General features: G+C 44.7%; 1 protein-coding gene across 1 annotated transcript in view; it reads left to right on the top strand.

Annotated features, from left to right (window-relative positions):
* Positions 1 to 3,422: 3,422 nt before the first annotated feature.
* Positions 3,423 to 16,909, top strand: part of FBN3 (fibrillin 3) — a 107,940-nt gene continuing 94,453 nt past the window's right edge. The window contains exon 1 of the mRNA XM_062596517.1: positions 3,423 to 3,603. Coding sequence (XP_062452501.1) covers positions 3,434 to 3,603 — 170 coding nt within the window. The 5' untranslated portion in view covers positions 3,423 to 3,433. The remainder of the gene's footprint in view (positions 3,604 to 16,909) is intronic.

The following is a 16,909-nucleotide window of genomic DNA, read 5'->3' on the forward strand; positions in this document are numbered from 1 at the left end:
CGTGTCGGAAAATAATCAGCAAGAAAAGTATCTTTCACGTGAAATCTTTTATTCTTTTTGCTACAGGATCCTTTTGCCAAAAAAAAGGTATGAAGAACCCGCTACAAATTGAAAATGAATTATTTTTCACCAAATCTTTTGAGGTGAAACCACTGTTACTAATGCCCATCTGCCTCCTGCAGCTCCCGCGTAAAGCAGGAACAAACGGTCGCTGCGTCCAGCTGAACTGAAAATGTGCACCAATTAACCGAACCCCGCGAGTCCTCGGCTCACAGGGAACGGCTAGGTGAGAATCATGTCTGCGTTCGAATGTCTCTTGCTAAAGCCAACCTCTCCCCCCGCCCAACCCCTCCTTGAAGTTAAAAACTTTTGGCTCAAGAATGCGGTAGGGTTGTCCTCTTGCTACTCCCACTCCTCCTGCACCCCTTCTCCGCGGCAAGGCCCTCCCCCTGTCCAATTTGGATTAGGCTGTACCTTTTTTTTTCTCTCCTTCAAGGGTGAGGGTTTTATTCCCTTCTTTTCTGCCCAGATCTCCACTAAACAAAGGAGCTCTGGGCACATCACCAGTTCCAGGACATAAAGGTATTTAAACAGTTTCAGACTAAATCCAGACCCGCATAGCTAAGAGCTGATTTCTTTCTCTTTATCTGACTTTGCAATTGCTTAACTGCCTTATTGTATTTTATCGTGTTGTGACCATTTTTTTTTTTTTGATTAAGTTAATTTGGACACTTAATGGCATGGTTTTGTAATGTCTTTCCTGATCCCCTCCAAACTCGTAGATCAGTTTTAAATCTGATTCAGGGACTGATTCTCTCTCTGCTTTGTCAATGTATTTCTTACAAACAGTGTTTGATGGAATTTCTCTGAGCTGAAAATAATTTCTGAGTCTTTTTTTAAACTCGCTTCTGGTGGTGTAAATGACTTTTCCATACTCTCTTAGAAAGGCTCATGTTAGTGCTCTTGGAGTACGTGCCTGTGTATCGATCATTTGTCACGGTTCTAATTTCTCCGTGAGGAAATGGGTGCATCTGGAGCCTCTTCGGTTTAAATTTCTGCATGAAGACTGGAGAACGTCCTGAAGCGCAAAACTTTACGCTTTTTATGACCTCTTTTTACTCGTGCGTGCTACCTTGGGAGCTCTGGGAGCAGAGGAAATGCTCCCTTTTGTCTAGCTGAAGATAATCTTAGCCCCGTCTGCAGCAGACAGGCATGTGTAGCAAAGCAGCAGAGCCCGCAAGGCTGCAGGAAGGGCAGTTTCTTTGTCTCTGCTTCTGCTCCCAGCCCTGCCTTTTCCTCCCCACTCTGTCTTTCTCATTCACCGCATTTGAAATATTAGAGCCTGAAAAATGCATGCCCTCAAGATCTGAGAGATTCCCAGCTGGGACATTGCTCTGCAACTGTGAGGATCTGGGAGGATTTTTTTTTTTTTTTTTTTTTTCAGACACATTTTCTGCCTTGTCTGGGCTGATTTTGCCTGCTTTGGGGCTGGGCTGGAACTGGAAAGTGCTGCTGTGGTAAAGCAAGGGGGACAGTTAGGGGAGGCTCAGGGGCCCTGTCCCTCCCAGCAGGAACGGACTCAGAGTCTCTGCCTCTCTCAGAAGGAGCCGATATTTCCTTTCTGAGTGGAGAGGGGAGACCCATGAGGATTCGTCCTCGAAGGAGCAAACTGGGGGTTTTGAGGTGAGAGATGCTTTTCGACCCTCCCCCGCCCAGGAGAGCCGAGCGGAGGGTCCCCCAGCTCCGGAGGGATGGGGGTGGGCGGCGGAGCAGCCGAATGCTCATTTGCACATGCCAGTGTGGGGCTGGGAGATGTGGGGAATGGGAGGGGCCGCGGGGGCTGGCGGAGGAAAGGGAAGAAGCAGGAGAAGGGGGTACGGTTTGGGGAGCAAGTTCTTCTGTGATCGGTTTTACAGTCTTTTTATCTGGCTTTCTCGTAGCCTCCGTGGTCTCCCACCCGGAGCCCAGCCTCACAGCCCTGCGTGCTCCTCGCATGCTTTTCCCAGTATTAGCACCCTCAGTCCAAGCCCCGGGGCTGTCTTACTCATCACAGATGGTCACCAAATCCTGAGGGCCTGAAGTCCCCTTCCTCCAGCGCTCCCATACTTGGGTCTGTATTGGGCCAGTACCTTTACCCTTGCTCAGGGCTATTCTGTCCTCCTGGCACCTAATAGCACAAGCTAAACCCCAGCTCCCTGCCTAAGCTCTGTCACACTGCTTTCTACACAGTGGCCCACAGTAGAGTCCAAGGGCTGCCCACAGCTACCTGAAGACCTTCTCTCCTGTGTCTCTCCTTCTCTCCTTGGGAAAAAGAGAAGGGGTCATGCCTGTCTCCTCTCCAGAAAGGCTTCATGTTCATCACGACTGATCTGCACGGACTTACTTAGGGCAGAAAGTCTCTAAAGCCTGAGGACCTGTGGTGTGATTTGGGCTAAAACCCCAGATTTGGTCCCTACCCACCTATGGCCCAGCTCATAGGCTTTGTTGCTGGCCTGCAGCCCTGGCACAGAGCAGGAGCACACTTTCTCTTGGAGAAGCACTGGCTGCCTTGTGTTTACCCTGAAGTATACCCAGAACAGCAGGTGTGAGAGTCTTCCCTGCTGCTTCCTTTGGCCTGCTCTTAGGCCCATTTCTGCCCTTCACAGAGTCTTTGGACCCTGCACCCCTCTTCCATTCCATGGACTTCCATGCTCAGCTGCCTAGCCCAGCTCAAGGACTCTGTTCATACATCCCTCCCAGCAGGCTTCTTGCCTCTTCCCAGCACTGGCACCCAAGTCCCTTTGATGTGCTATCAGCACCCCTTGTAACTGCTTTGCTCAGTCAGCAAGAGATACCAGGTATCTGAGGTCCATAAATAGGATCTGCTATTTCTTGAAGAGCTAATCTCCTCTTGCTTCGTAGCCCTGCATCTCATGTTGCCCTGCTGAACCCAGGTGCTATGCTGAAGTTAGTATGATAACCCACTACCATGGGGATACACCCTCGTTGGTCACTCTTTGCTTCTCAACCAAGTGAGCGAGACAAAGGATGCAAGGGCAGAATCATGACTTTTGGAGATCATCTGTTGGTTTCCAGCTTTTGGGAAAGGAAGTCTTTGGCAATGATGTGGTAGGGAAAGAGAGTGTGAGCATGTTGGCTGCATGCAAAAAGGAGCCAAACTCAGTGTGATTTTATGACCTCACTTTATTAATTCTGGGGAGGGGCAGACTGGGATGAGCAATAATTTTAAAAATGTGCAAGCCCTTAAGAACACTTGTGTGTCTCTCTCTCTTTCTTTTTTCCCTCTATCTCTGCTTCTAGAAGGGGAACGGCAGGACGGCATCTTGGCACTTAGGGGCTGCTGCCAAAAACCATCCTCCACCAAGGCAGCAAGGACCCTCCAGCTGGAAGAAGCTTTCAGGGCAGCAAGGGGAATCAAGGAATCCGTGCCACCATGGGGGTATTATGGCTGGCAAGGTTCATGCTGGGATGTACAGCAGTTTTGTATGTGGAACAAGCCCAGGGTCAATATGAAGGGGACTTGCAGACAGACAGATTTGCAGGCTATGAGGAAAGACAGCCAGCAAACAGAGTGAGAAGAAGAGGCCAAGACACTTTACGAGGGTACGTTTAAAGTTCTTTTCTATTTTATGATGCAGAACTTGGGTTATTATCATAGCATATAGAGATATGCTTACAGAATTGGCTTTTATATCTTTTCCTTGAGCTCAAGTCGGAATCTGCTCTGCAGACCTAGGGTGGGAGGAAAGGTTGTGCCACAGGAGACAGATAAGCAGTCAGAGAACCCAGATCTCCCATGAGAGTAGGGTTCTGCATACTGATATGTGCTGCTTTGGTCACTGGATCCCAGCACCTTAGAGCTCACCTCTGAGGTGTATGAATCTTCAGCATCCTGTCTGCTTGCAGAAGAATACTGGGCATTTACATGGAGTGATGGCTATGGTTGGGCTTTCCACCATCACTACTAGGGACACTGGTAACTCAGGGGTTTGGCCCTGTGGTCACCCTCAGCTCTCTGTTACCAATTGAGGCTCAAGGCTATACTGAGAGTTTATTGCCTCTGATGGCTGCCTTTGTATGATGGGCTAGGTCTGGAGGGGAGGTGGCTCTCTCTACTGTTTCTAATGGGCAAAAGTCCGTGTTGAGTTTCCTGCTGTGAATTAAAGTTGTGGTTGTGGCCTCACCCATAGACAAATGGGTGTGAGAGCTGGATATGTGAGGGGCTTCCACCCAAGGAGGGAGACAGAGCTCAGCTAGAGAAGCCTGCAGCTTGCGCTGCAGCTTAGCTGTGTTTTCATGCTCTCAGGATGGTCCCTGGCCCCAGCATCAGTTCTGGGTTATTTTAAGTCTGGCTGGCTGTAGTTCTTGGAAGGCGTTCCTGTGTCAGCGGGCAGAATCAGAGCAGAACGTGTTACACGCGCAAAGTCTGGGCTGAGCCAGAGTCCTCCAGAACTTGCCGGGGAATGCTTCTTGAATGGGATGGAGTGCCATGCATTCAACTCAGACAGTGTTGTGCAGTATTTGAACTGGATCTGAAACATAGATCCTGGCAATAGAGCTGCCAGGGGCAGGGCTGTCGGGCTGGCTGCATTTACTCTTGGAGTTCAAACGTGCATGGCCACTTGCTACCGCTGTTGCAGATTCTGAAAAGATGGACAGTGACTGCTCTGTTGAGACTCAGTTTATTTAAAAAAGAGCTATCAAAAGCAGGTATTAGCTCATTCATGGGTAAGGGACCACCTGTGTCTCCCACAGCATGACCCATAAGTACTTTGCCTGTGCTTCTCTCCGATATCTTTGAATGCATTCACCCCTGAGATAGAACATTTCAAATGTTTATGGCCGAAGGGGACGAGGGACATTTCTAGAACTCAGTGACGTAGGTGATCGGGTCATGTTTTCAAAAATGACTTAGCAGCTTAAATCCTTTTAGCTTTTGGTGAGTCTGAATTGTCCAAATACCAAGTACATTTTAAAAATGGAGCTCGAATTCCCAGGTTAGAAATGTTTCTGAAAACTTTGGTCTACTTTAAAGCCTCAGACATTAGGCAACATGTAAATAAAGCAATACCAAATTAGAGGTTGTGGAAGTTCTTGAAGGCCACACAGTAAGTTTGTGGTAGTGTCAGAATCCGGCCTGAAGTATCTGATTCCCAGTCTCCTGCTGAGAATTAAGGACCACACCACTACCTCTTTCATTTTCTGTTCTGCTTTCCTAAAACTGTCTGAAGCAATTGCTGTAGGCAGAAAGAAGACCCCACAGGGACAAGTGCAGGGGCTGTTTAAGGAAGTCTGTGCAACTGTAAATTAAGATGACTGAAGAATCATTGTTTCCTGGCTTTTGGGAGAGCAGTCTCGTTGCAAAGAATGGAATCACAGTGGGCAACACAGGGAAAGCTGGCAAATCACAGAGCGGTTGGAGCTTCTGCCCAAGGCACTTCCGTGCTCCGTGTCAAGTGACCCAAACTGTCTCCTAGGTTTTGTGTTCAAAACTCCCCTTCAGGATTTCTAGCCCTTCAGCAGCAGAGCTCTTTCAAATCTCTTTTACTAAACATTGATAAAACCTGTGAGATGAGAAATCTGTTGAAGAATTATGTTTTAAGGGATGTTTTACTGGGCTCGGAAAGCAGCTACAGAGGTCACCAGCTGCAATGTTGTAGTTGGTCCTGACAGTGATCTCCTGCAGAGTCCTAGACCTGGTAATTTTAGGTTTGACTTACTCACAGACTAGCACTGCGGTAACAAAAGAAGCAAATGAACAGTGAGTTATCTTGATGCAATCTAAGTGTAAGTAAAGGTAGGTTTGTTTGTTTGATTTTTAACTGAGTCTTATTTTATAGTGTAGGCATGCAAGCGACTTATCCCAACTACCGTGAGTCCTCAAATCATCTGTTCAGTAACGCCACACCTCATCAGATACAGGCTTGAACTTCTAAACATATTTATCTGTAGTGTTTATTTTAATAGTGTTTATGACACTGGCTTTGGAATCTGATTTCAAAGACCAACAACTTTTCAGAAAGATGCACTAGTTTCAATTTAACTTTCATATGGAATACCTTTAATGCTGAGTCTCACATGACAGGAATTTTAATAGATCTGAAACTAAAATGCAGAAAAGCTTAGCTGTTTATCATGGACTTGAACCGGTAATTTTCTGGTCTCAGCCTGAGGACTGTTTGGACTGCCACCCCCAGACATTTTTCTTGAATATCCAATGTTTTCTGTGAGAATGTTCAAGATTTTGTATACCAGTTCTGAATGGAAGGTAACAGAGAAACAGGTTTTGAGGATTCTCTGGCCACGTTTAATGACAAGGCAGGACAGAGTCCTATCTTCTACTCCTTCTTTTCCTTGGTGAAAACCTTCCGCTCAGGGCTTTTGGACTGTTCCTAACCATGTCTTACATGTTCCTTGCAATCAGATTTTTACCAGTGCAAGTTTAAAAAAGTATTTTTCTTTCATACACTAAGCTTGATACCTTCTAAACTGCCAGATCTCAAAGCCTTTTACCATGTTAGTGTGCTGTTTGTAAATCATTTTGTTCATTGCAGAAATGTTTTTACTCCCAAAGTGGAATACAGAAAAGTTTATACTATACAGACAGGCGTACATGCATGAGACAATGTGGAGGAAAGCCACCTATCTTGATAAGCTAGATCCAGCTTTTGATCTACCATTTGTTTCTGTACGTGCCTCCTTTTCTCTTGAGTGAACCACATATTCTCCCCATCTCTGAATTGTGTTACATTGCAATTTGGACAAGGACATGGAATCCCACCTGGTATCTTCCCACCTAGAAAAGACTGGATGAGAGATTCTTCTGAACTGGAGGGCTGTGACTCAGATGTCCTTCCAATTCCTTCCAGCTTGCTACATGGGGAGGTTTCTACCAACTCTGGAAGAATCAAATATCCAAACATTTATTCAGTGCTCCTCTTCTCTTAAATATCTCCTACTTCTGAACACATAGCACAGCTTCCTGCAGTACAAATAACTCTGAGGGTTTCCCAGCAAAGCCTTGAGTAAGCTCAGGGCATCAGAGCTCATGTGTTATGAGAGCAACACAAGATATTTGCTCTCTTCTGGTGACAAGTGACTTAATGTGAAGTCTTAGTCAATTAGTACTAACAGAAATACACAGAATCATTTAATGTCATAGAGCTCATGGTGAGAAACCGCTTTCTAATAATTCTGTTGTGACCCACATGAGCTCTCCTTGCTGACCTGCAGGGTGAACTAGCTGTGTGAAAGGACTGCTGTAGACGACCTGGAGCAGTGAGTTCTGTTTGGTAAAATAAGGCTTCAGCAATGCAGGAAGAAAGACTGTATATGTTTCTGTTGGAAAATGTCACTTGGAGCTCTGTTACCATCCCAGTCTCCATTAGGGAAAGACATGAAATAAATGCAAAACAAATAAGCCTGTGATTCACCAATGCCATTACAAATAACAACTATTAAAGTAATTCAGAGTGATATATCACAGCCAAAGCAATGATTTAATCTGTCCTTAAACCCATTAAAATAGAGACAATTTAAAGTGACTGTCTTCTGAAAGGAACAACACTGACAAATCCATTTATGCAGCAAGATTTGAATGGGATTATTAGTTTAATGAACTATTGAACAGTTTCCAAGAGCAAGAATGTGTTTAACAAAGGGAAAGAGAAGATGATTAGTCTGCAGCCAGCTGAGCTGTGTGCTGGCAATATGATTTCCTGTAGGTTCATGGCTGCCTGTTTTTTCAAGTTAGAAAAAAGGCTCAGCTATAGCCTGAGGTTAAACACAGTGAATTATCTCAAGCCCGTTATTTATGAAATGGCCACTGCAATTGAGAAGATGGATGACGAGAGGCTGTTTGGGGATGAAAGGTGTTTATCATACGCTTTCAATCTCTCTGACTTACACAAGAGATGAAAATACATCTAAATGAATTGTTGGGAATCAGGAATATGGGGAGCTCACAAGCTGCTCTCCTGTAGACTTCTGCTGTCTTCTTGTTTCCACCTCCATGCTGGATAAGGGAGAGGAGTGGCACAGGGAGACTGCAAAAGAGTGGCACAGGAGGAGCTGCTGGAACGTAGATAGAGGCTCCATTGACACCTAAGCCTGGAGGTTCAGATGCAGCAGAAAGAAAAAGACACAGACTGTGATTCTGGGCCACATGGCACCAGTTTTAAACTGGAGCTGACACTGTGGTGAGGTTTAATGGTAGAGGAAGGTTGGATGTAGCAGAGACCAGCTTTACAACATTATCAGTTCACTCTGAGATGTGCACAGAGAGCAGATGAATTCCAGCAGCATTTTAGACAGAGTCAGTCCCCGACATTTGCAGTTCCACAGGCATCTTAGTACAAGAATTATTAGCTCTCCTCCACTTTCTTGTCCCTGGGTAATGGATCCTTAACCCACACTGCTCACTCCTTTGTGTGAGGGTTGGCGTCAGCCTGGATTGCTTTCCTGACCTGGATTGCTGCCTGGATGCTTGTGGAGAGGATGGTGCAGCACTGGAGCGAGCAGCTTGGTGTGGGAAGAGGACAGGGCTGTTCTTTTCAGAGGCTAAACCAGTTTGCATTGGCCCAAAGTCCTTGTAGAACGAGAGCACAGTGAAACCACAGCCATGTCCCTTAAGACTCATGGTGCTTGCTGCTCACGTAAGTGAATGTTATTAACCTTCTTGATTTTACTGTAAAAAAAAATCAATCCCTAGCATGTGTATTTCCATACACAAGTGCTCTACTTGACAAAGACCAAGTTTATTTAGGAACAACAGCAATTGTAATTTTCTCTGCACAGTGACTTTTATTTTGTCAGAAATACATGCTTTCAAGATGAGCTGTTGGCCCCAACAGTACTGTCACTGTCTGATATGTCACAATTCAGGGCCTAATTCTGCTCCTGCTAAGTTTAAAGACAATATTTTGATTGACTTCATTAAAAAGAATAAGTCTGAAATAGTAGTCAGCAAATGTGTTGTGCAGTGTTACCAGCTCCGCTGCTACTGTAAGTCTAGGGAGAGGTATTGATTTCCTCAAAGCCCTCGAGTCAGACGCCTTTAAAATGCAGGAGAAGCTCAGCTTTCATGCCCTGTAAAGAAATCATTTGCTTGACCATGAAGGTGTAGAAAACCACCTTGAAAACACACATTTACACAAAAAGTAACAGTGGGCTCCAGTATTTATTAAAAATTGTTGCCCTGAATTGGCTATGCTGCTGGTGGTTGCCCACATGTCAGATACCATTTCTCTCATGAGACTCTCCATCTTCAGCAGATGGCCTTGGGAAGCCCATCTCCCCTTAGAAACAACGAGGAAGATTATGTCAGGGAAAAGCATGGACAAACTCCAGCAAAGTTTTCTTCCCTTCTCCCACCACATTCCTGCCCTGGGAGGAACACTGGGATTCATGCTCCAAGGCTCGTTAAAATGAGTACACATCAGCTGCACAGCAGTCCAGTAAAGGTGCAATCTGAGCGTCTTTTAGTTTGACCAGTTCCCTCTTGAGCACATTACGGCTCTTTCCAGGCCCACGTACACCACACATGTAAACCTTGATGTTTAGTCGTAAAGCCAGCGATCAAATACTACAAACCTAACAACAGCAGGAACAAAATGAAGGCGATAGATGGAGACTTCTGATTTGAACTCCTGTTCCTAGATTTTCCTAGTGTCTTGATTTATGTTGTGAAATAGTTGATCTTGGACTTCTGAGCTGGTTTCTCTTGTTATTGCTAGGAAACATGAAGGCAGGTATTGGCATGGCAAACAATTATGCAGCCTAGAAGATATAGGGGTTTTGTTTGAAAGCTTTAAGAACTGTTTTTTTGATTTATTTAAGGATTTAAGGAGGAAAAAGGATAGAAGAATTGGTATTGATGCTTTCCAAATGAAACTGTTGTGTAGTTCCTGGAAATCAGTTGCATTTGTAATCTAAGTCTTCTCTATAATTCCTTACTGATGTATAGGATTTAAACTTAATTTTACACAGATAAGTCTTTTCCTACCATTATTCATACAAAATATATGAAGATCAAAATAAAGGAAAAAAAAAGAGCTGTTGAGAAATGAAAGATGTATAAGAAAAGATTTTATGGACATTCATTGTTAAAAAGGGTTGCAGACATTATTGGGCTTGAACTCAGCACTAGCCAAAGCAGATGGTCAAAGCAGGAGGTCATATGAGAGATGCATACATGCAAGCAAGGTGATATGAGCCTGGGCTGCAGGTGTGATGATGCCTTATACTGGGGATCCACAGGGACCTGATGTGACTTCCCCTTGGTTGTAGTCTCTCTTGCCCCATGACTTGTCATGAAAACAATACATTTTAATTCTTTTTCATTTCTTTTCTTTCCTTTTCTTCTTTGCTTTTGTCTTTTGACCCTTTAGGAGTCATATGTATATAAAGGCGTAAAACTATTTTCTACTTCCAAAAGACACTTGTCACATACTCTGTCTTTTCTTTGCCCTTTCCAGAGGACAACAGCAGCTGAACAGCCTCTCTGCCTTTCCTTTTCTCTACAGTACTCTTGGAATCTCCTGGTTCCTCATCCTCCTGCAATCATTTCTGAGTAGCATAATGAGCAGTTGGCCCTGAGTTGCAATAATTCCCTATTCCAGAACTGTGTGACCACACTGTCACTTCAAGGGTATCTCCACTTTGGTTGCTAGAGACTATATGTCGTAAGCTTAAAAATCAGATGCTTGAAAGTCTTAGCTGTCTTTGAGGATCTAATATCAAGGTCCTCTGAGTCCCAGCTACTCAGTCTGAACTATCAGCAGGTTTGGGCCCAAGCAGAGACCAGGCCTACGTTGCTAGGCAGACAAGATGAGACATATGCTCAGTAATGTTACCACGGTTTGATCAGGAAGCTGCGTGCCACTTTGAGTGCTGCACACCATGTTAATCCCTGGGCCTGGAGAGCGGCTGCAATTGACCTCCAAGAAGCCAGGAAAAGTAAAGGGTCTCCAACAGAAATATAGAAGATATCATAAATATGGCATTTTGGTGAGATCAGAGAAAAACGTGTCTACTGTCACACCTAGATCAGAAGCCTCTGTTTGAGTATGTCTGACATGGGGGGGGGGGTCACTCACCTGCCTCCTCTGGCTCTGCATGTCCATGTAAGAGGTACCACCCTGGGGCAGCTTCCATGCCTTTCATGACTGTGCTAGACAAACCATGAAGCAGGGCCATCCTGGAATGGTCTTTAGGGTTTGTTGGTTAACCCTCCCAAGAGTACCCAACCCTTTCAGACCTCAGTGAAACAGTGCCTATCTCAGTTCAGGTATTACTGAGGGTCTAAGGAAAGTGATCCACTGCTCAGCTCAGCAAGCAATTTCAGGATGTGAATACTTATGTACTGCCAATCTCACCCAACAGAGTATCTCTTGCCAATTTTAAGGTATGTGGTTTTACTCGTGTTAACAGAAAGCTGGCATCACTGCATCTTTAAAAACAAATTCTTAGAACCAAAAATAAATTGAAATCCCTGGGACTTGAATGCATTTCTAAAAGCTAAACATAAGCTGGGCTGCTTTGCAGAACAAGAGTAGGATTTCTCAGGCAGGAGAAATTAAGTACTTCCTTTGCAGGACTGAATCAATATCCTCACATTAAAACACAGGCTTGCCTGGTGTATTGCTCCCTCTGCATATTAATTTCTGATAGGAACAGCTGGCTTCTCTGGCAGTATTGCTCTACTTTCTCATTTGCAAACTACTTCTCAAAATGTATCCACTCCATGAACATGCATAGCCCTGGGGAAGTATACAGTGAAAGTACACACAGCACAGTCCTAGGCTTATAGAACAGATAAATCACTCTAAGAAACACTAGCTTCTGCTGTACATTTTAGGAACTGGATGAGTCAAGGACTAAGAGGACACAGATATGCTTCCCTTTAGGCTAAGGATCCAAAAGTCATATTCAAAAATATCACTATCACTATCGCATTTGTCACTATTTATTGTCCCCTTAGTAAACTCTACTGAGGCCAAGGGTGACAGAAACCTGTCATGGGGCTCCCCATTTATTGTGAGAAATCATCCCTGAGGCCTGGCAAAGAACCTCTAAGGCCAAAAACAAAAATAAACTTGAATCATAGGAAAAGTTCCAGGCTTTGATGGAGAGGCAGAGCTATCTTCCCTGGAAAAGTCACATGAGTTGTACAAGACTAGAAAATGTAGTGTTCATATTTATACAAACTCATCTTATTTGGCTCTTTGCACAGGCATGAATTTCACTGTAAGAGAACAAGCTGCAAGAGCAAATAATCTAATAAGATCTTCCACATCTCATCCTTAAAATAGCTCTTGTGTGGCTAGCAGATGGCCTTCTTTCTGTAATATCAAATTAGAAATTCTCACTAGCCTGGAATTAGATGAATTGTCACCAGGTTGATGAATTTACAGTAATATTTGTGCTGATGGCCATTCATAAAACTGAACAAGGAGAAGTACACCAATAATTGGCCAGATGATGATTTGATTTCCTCATTAAATATTTCTTTTACATTTCTCTCAAGATACTCGTAATATACAAAGAGGAGAAAGGAAAATTAGAAGGAAATTTGAGAAGATAGAGCAAGCTTAATGGGCTCCTAAAATTAAAGATTGTGTTCAAGCACAAGAAGTTGTATTTAGCACTATTTCAACTGAGTGTGCCAGGAATGGTGTAATTGTAGATTACACTTCCCATGGGGTAAGAGTGAGTTATGGAAACTAAACACCCAACTGCAGGTGTAAGAGCACATCCAGTGCTCAGTGGGGAGGAACAGGATATTTGCAAGTTGGGGTGAATCACAGCTTCCTGCCTTGCAGCAGAATCCACTGGGGGAAAAAAAATGCTTCTGGAATTTGGCTTTGGATGTCACAGCCAGACAGATGAGGGTGGGAAATGTCTTGGGAATCTCTTGCTCACCTAGCTCAATCCTGCTAGAGATGCAGGACATTTGCTCAGATAGCAAATCCTGGCTGGACTCTCTTAGCTCAGGCTTCCTTTCCCATTGAACAGAGAAGATCTCAGAAAGGGAGCAGTGCTCAGGAGACAGTAACAGCACCAAGAACGTGGTTCCACATAACTGGAAGAAGCTTTACGCTGTATCAAGGAGAGGGATTAACATGGGCTGTGAGAGGTAAGGGAGAGGTCCCCATGCTCAGGCAGCACCTCGCTAGCACAACTGTGAAGAACCCTACATTTTCTAGGCAGACTCAAAGAAAACAACAAACTAGAGAGAAGTGTCTGCTGGGCCACTGAGTTTGCAGCAGGGCAAAATAGTTCTAGGGCCACAGCTCAGAGATGGGGACTAGGAAAGCTCAGTTGCTTGACAAGGGGCCTCACTTGGTGAGAAAAGTGGGAAATTGGCCCGTAGTGAAGAACTGTAGTGAAATCTTCCAGAATGAAAACAAGCCGAATCCCCTGGTAAAATATTCATTTATCCAGGTTGAAGTCATTTTCCCAGTGGTCAGCAAGTTCTGCTCGGCTTGGTGGAAGGGTTTGGGGCTTTTCCTCCCAGTGTGAGTATATTTTGGAACTCTTCAAGCCATTCTTAGTTCCTTCCTTCTGCATGTTTACAGAGCAGGAGAGGACGCGTTGCTTTTAAAGGGAGAATGTGGTTTATGACTTGACCTTGGAAAGATGAATACATAAGACTCTGTTTCTTTGGTCACATTGACTGTGGAGAATAATCTCTGTTCATCTTAATCTTAAATCTATATCATGCTATTTGGGATGATCTGAACTCTCCACCTTAGAGAGCTCCCTTTTAGGACTATTTCAAAATGCTGATACAGCACCAAGCGACAGATAGCAGATTATGGAGACTAACACAGACAGACTGATTCCAAGCTCTCTTGTGAAGGTCCTGTGGCTGGAAGAGGTTAGAGAGCATGGGAAGTCATCTCCAGGTGGATGGATGTACCTCTGAAGCAAAGCGGAAAGTGATTAAGTTCAAATATGCTTATGGCAGACTAGGTTCTACTTTAATTTTACAGTGGTCATGCTGGAGGGGGTCATTACCTGTGCAGTTACACTCTTGGAAATGAGAGAAGCATCACGCTCTGCAGTTCTCTGGGTGGGCAGCCAGGATTGATCCAATGCCCACGGTGACAATACTGGCAGTGCAATGGTCAGTAAGTGAGGAGAAGGCAACAAGACTTTTGCATCACTCACACAGGTGTGTAAATTGTCTTTCACTTGCCTAGGAAGAGGATAAGGCCAGTGAGGAGGAGAACATGTGAGTGGCCAGGGAGCAATTCCTCTGCAGAGCAGAGCATTTCTGAGAATTATCCCAGCCCTGGCCAGCAATTTTCTTTCATATCTATCTTTCTCTAATTTAAGGAATGGAAATACCACTTCTGAAGGCTAGTGACAGCTGAGGCATATTGATTACCCATAGCAGGGGAGACACATCCTGTGCTGCTGTGCCTGCTCTCTGGAAATGCACATTACATGGGGTCAGGACTTCATTGGCTGCAGGCCTTGCTGAAGGGCAGGATAAGTGCTGCTTGCAGGACACAAAGCAGCCTTTTAGTGACTATGCAGAGCTCTTAGAAGAAGGGTTGCAGGTTTGGAGAATTCATTCTAGCTGAATGTTCTTCCTCCCACAGCTGCAGGAATGGGCAAAGATCTGCATGCATACACACGTGATGAGGACACATTGGTGGGCAAGCAGGAACCTTAGACCCCATTCAGGGTGAATTTACCTAACTTTCCTCTAACACCTGGGTCTGTGAGGCGTCCTCAACCCGAGTGCCCTGCACCAGATACTGCGCATCCACTGTGCTCCCTGCCCTTCTCTACCGTTAACAACGGCTACAATTCTGCTGGTGTCACACCAGGCATCTGGCAATAATTGGCATGACCGAGCCCTTTTCAGCTGCTTGCTCAGCTAGCAGGCGACAGTTCACTGCCCGAGGCTGGCTTTCTCAGGCTCCTAACAGGAAGAGGCTGCTGCAGCCACAGCCAGACAACACTCGTGGTCTGTTCCTACCAGCCCCCCACCCCCTCCTGAAGCTTGGGGGTAATCTTGCAGTGTGGCCTGTCTCCTGGTCCTTGCTCATGCCTCTGAGTCTAGGCATGGCTTCCTTTGCTTATAGTACATAGTTAATAACCAAATTCCAGAAGCATTTTTCTTTTACTAATAGCACATTGCTAATAGTTCTTTGGCACAGCACATGGCCCTGGCTCTTCTCTGCCGGAGTGTTTTCTCTTGGCATCTCAGTGTTTCAGGTGCACTTACTGTCAGCAGACAGGATTTGGTGCCGTCAACTGAAATGAATGCTTTCTTTGTCCCTGATTATCTTTGTAATTCTACTGCTTTTTTAAAACAGAGAAAGAAGATGCTGTGGCCAGCATTGCTCTCTCCTGCGTCCTTTCTTGGAATCATTCTTTCGGACATACTCAGCTTTCATTAAAATGCTTCTCATCAGCAGCTGAGCTCTTTCAGCCTTTTCCTAGGCTCCACAAAAGGTGATAAAGGAATGTCTTCGTATTGGAAGGTTCACTTTAGTATCGGCTGAACCATATAGGAGGATCAGTAGTCCTCCTATAAAGTAATCTTTTACCAGAAAGTGTTGGTAGAAAGGACTAGCACAAAGATATCAAGTCTTATCTGAATGGCTTTCTAACATCCACAGGGAAAGCTATATGGGCATTAGCACTGACTCAGTAGTCCTATCCAGGACTCCATCCTGTCTGGGTGAGCAGTCCCTTGCTACTTCTGGCTACCAAGGAGTCAAAACTGTGTCTCATCTTGCTGATGAGAACATGTTTCCAGCTTGTTTTTCCCAGGATTGAGAAAACTCATATTCACTTTAAAAAGGATTTGTGTCACAGCTTTGCTGAAGAGGTTATTTTTCATAGCAAACAGTGTTCTCCCTGTTGAGGTCTCTGGAATCTAATTTCATTCTCCTTTTTAGTCATTTCTGTGACACAGTTAATTTCAACCCATTTGAAATGGATTCTCCCCATGTTTTGTTTTGAAAATCTGCTAATTTTTAGCATATGCTGATAAAGGTTGAATCTTGGAGGAACACTTGTGATCTTCTAGTTTAGCCTGCTGTGTTAAAGGGTGCCAAGGATCCCTCTCCCTGGATCCATGCACAGAGCTTGATTAAATCCTTCACTAAATGTGTTTTAGAGAGAGCTCTCATCTCCACCTCTCCACCTTTGCACATTTGGTACTTGCCACCACAGTTAAAAATACATACTTCATTATCGATTTCATGCAACTTCCTCTTTGCTCTTAGTCTGTCAGATTGATGCCAGATACCCCTTCCTTCACTGATTTTGACCAAAATCCTCTTAGCCTTTTTAAACAAAATGATTAGATAATATTCTTTGATCTTCAACTAGGCCTGAAGTAACCCGAGGCCAGGGTGTGAAGATCATTACTGTCAGACCTGTGCATCCAATAACACAAGAAGAATCTAGATCTGGCACCAGTCTAGGCTGTCGTTTCTGTTGGCTCACCCAGATCACACAGCAGAGAGACTGTATGGGCTTTAAGATCACATACTAATACCTGCCCCAGCTGAAGTTAATATGGTGCTAATACAGATATTTAACCCAGGATAATGTCTGATAATGTAAAGTTAGCTTGTCAGAACTTGTCAGGACAAATCTGAGCTGGCAGACTAAATGAGTATTTGAGTTGTGCATCAGCTATTGACAACATTTTAAATCCAGTACGCGGATCCCTCGAGCCTTTATGGTATTGTCAAACCACAGTCGGAGATAGAATAAATTAAGGACCAGGCAGCTCTGTGCAGCCACGGCTACTCTAACTCAGGCACTGGGACTCGGCTCTGATAGCATAGCCCATCTCCTGCCCTGTCCCGCAGACTGTAATACGTCCCGACAGCTACGTTTGCAGGTTTGGTGAAGGAAGCTCCGTATGGCATTGGGC

Source organism: Rhea pennata, chromosome 27 (genome assembly GCF_028389875.1).
Source record: "Rhea pennata isolate bPtePen1 chromosome 27, bPtePen1.pri, whole genome shotgun sequence".
Taxonomy (NCBI): domain Eukaryota; kingdom Metazoa; phylum Chordata; class Aves; order Rheiformes; family Rheidae; genus Rhea; species Rhea pennata.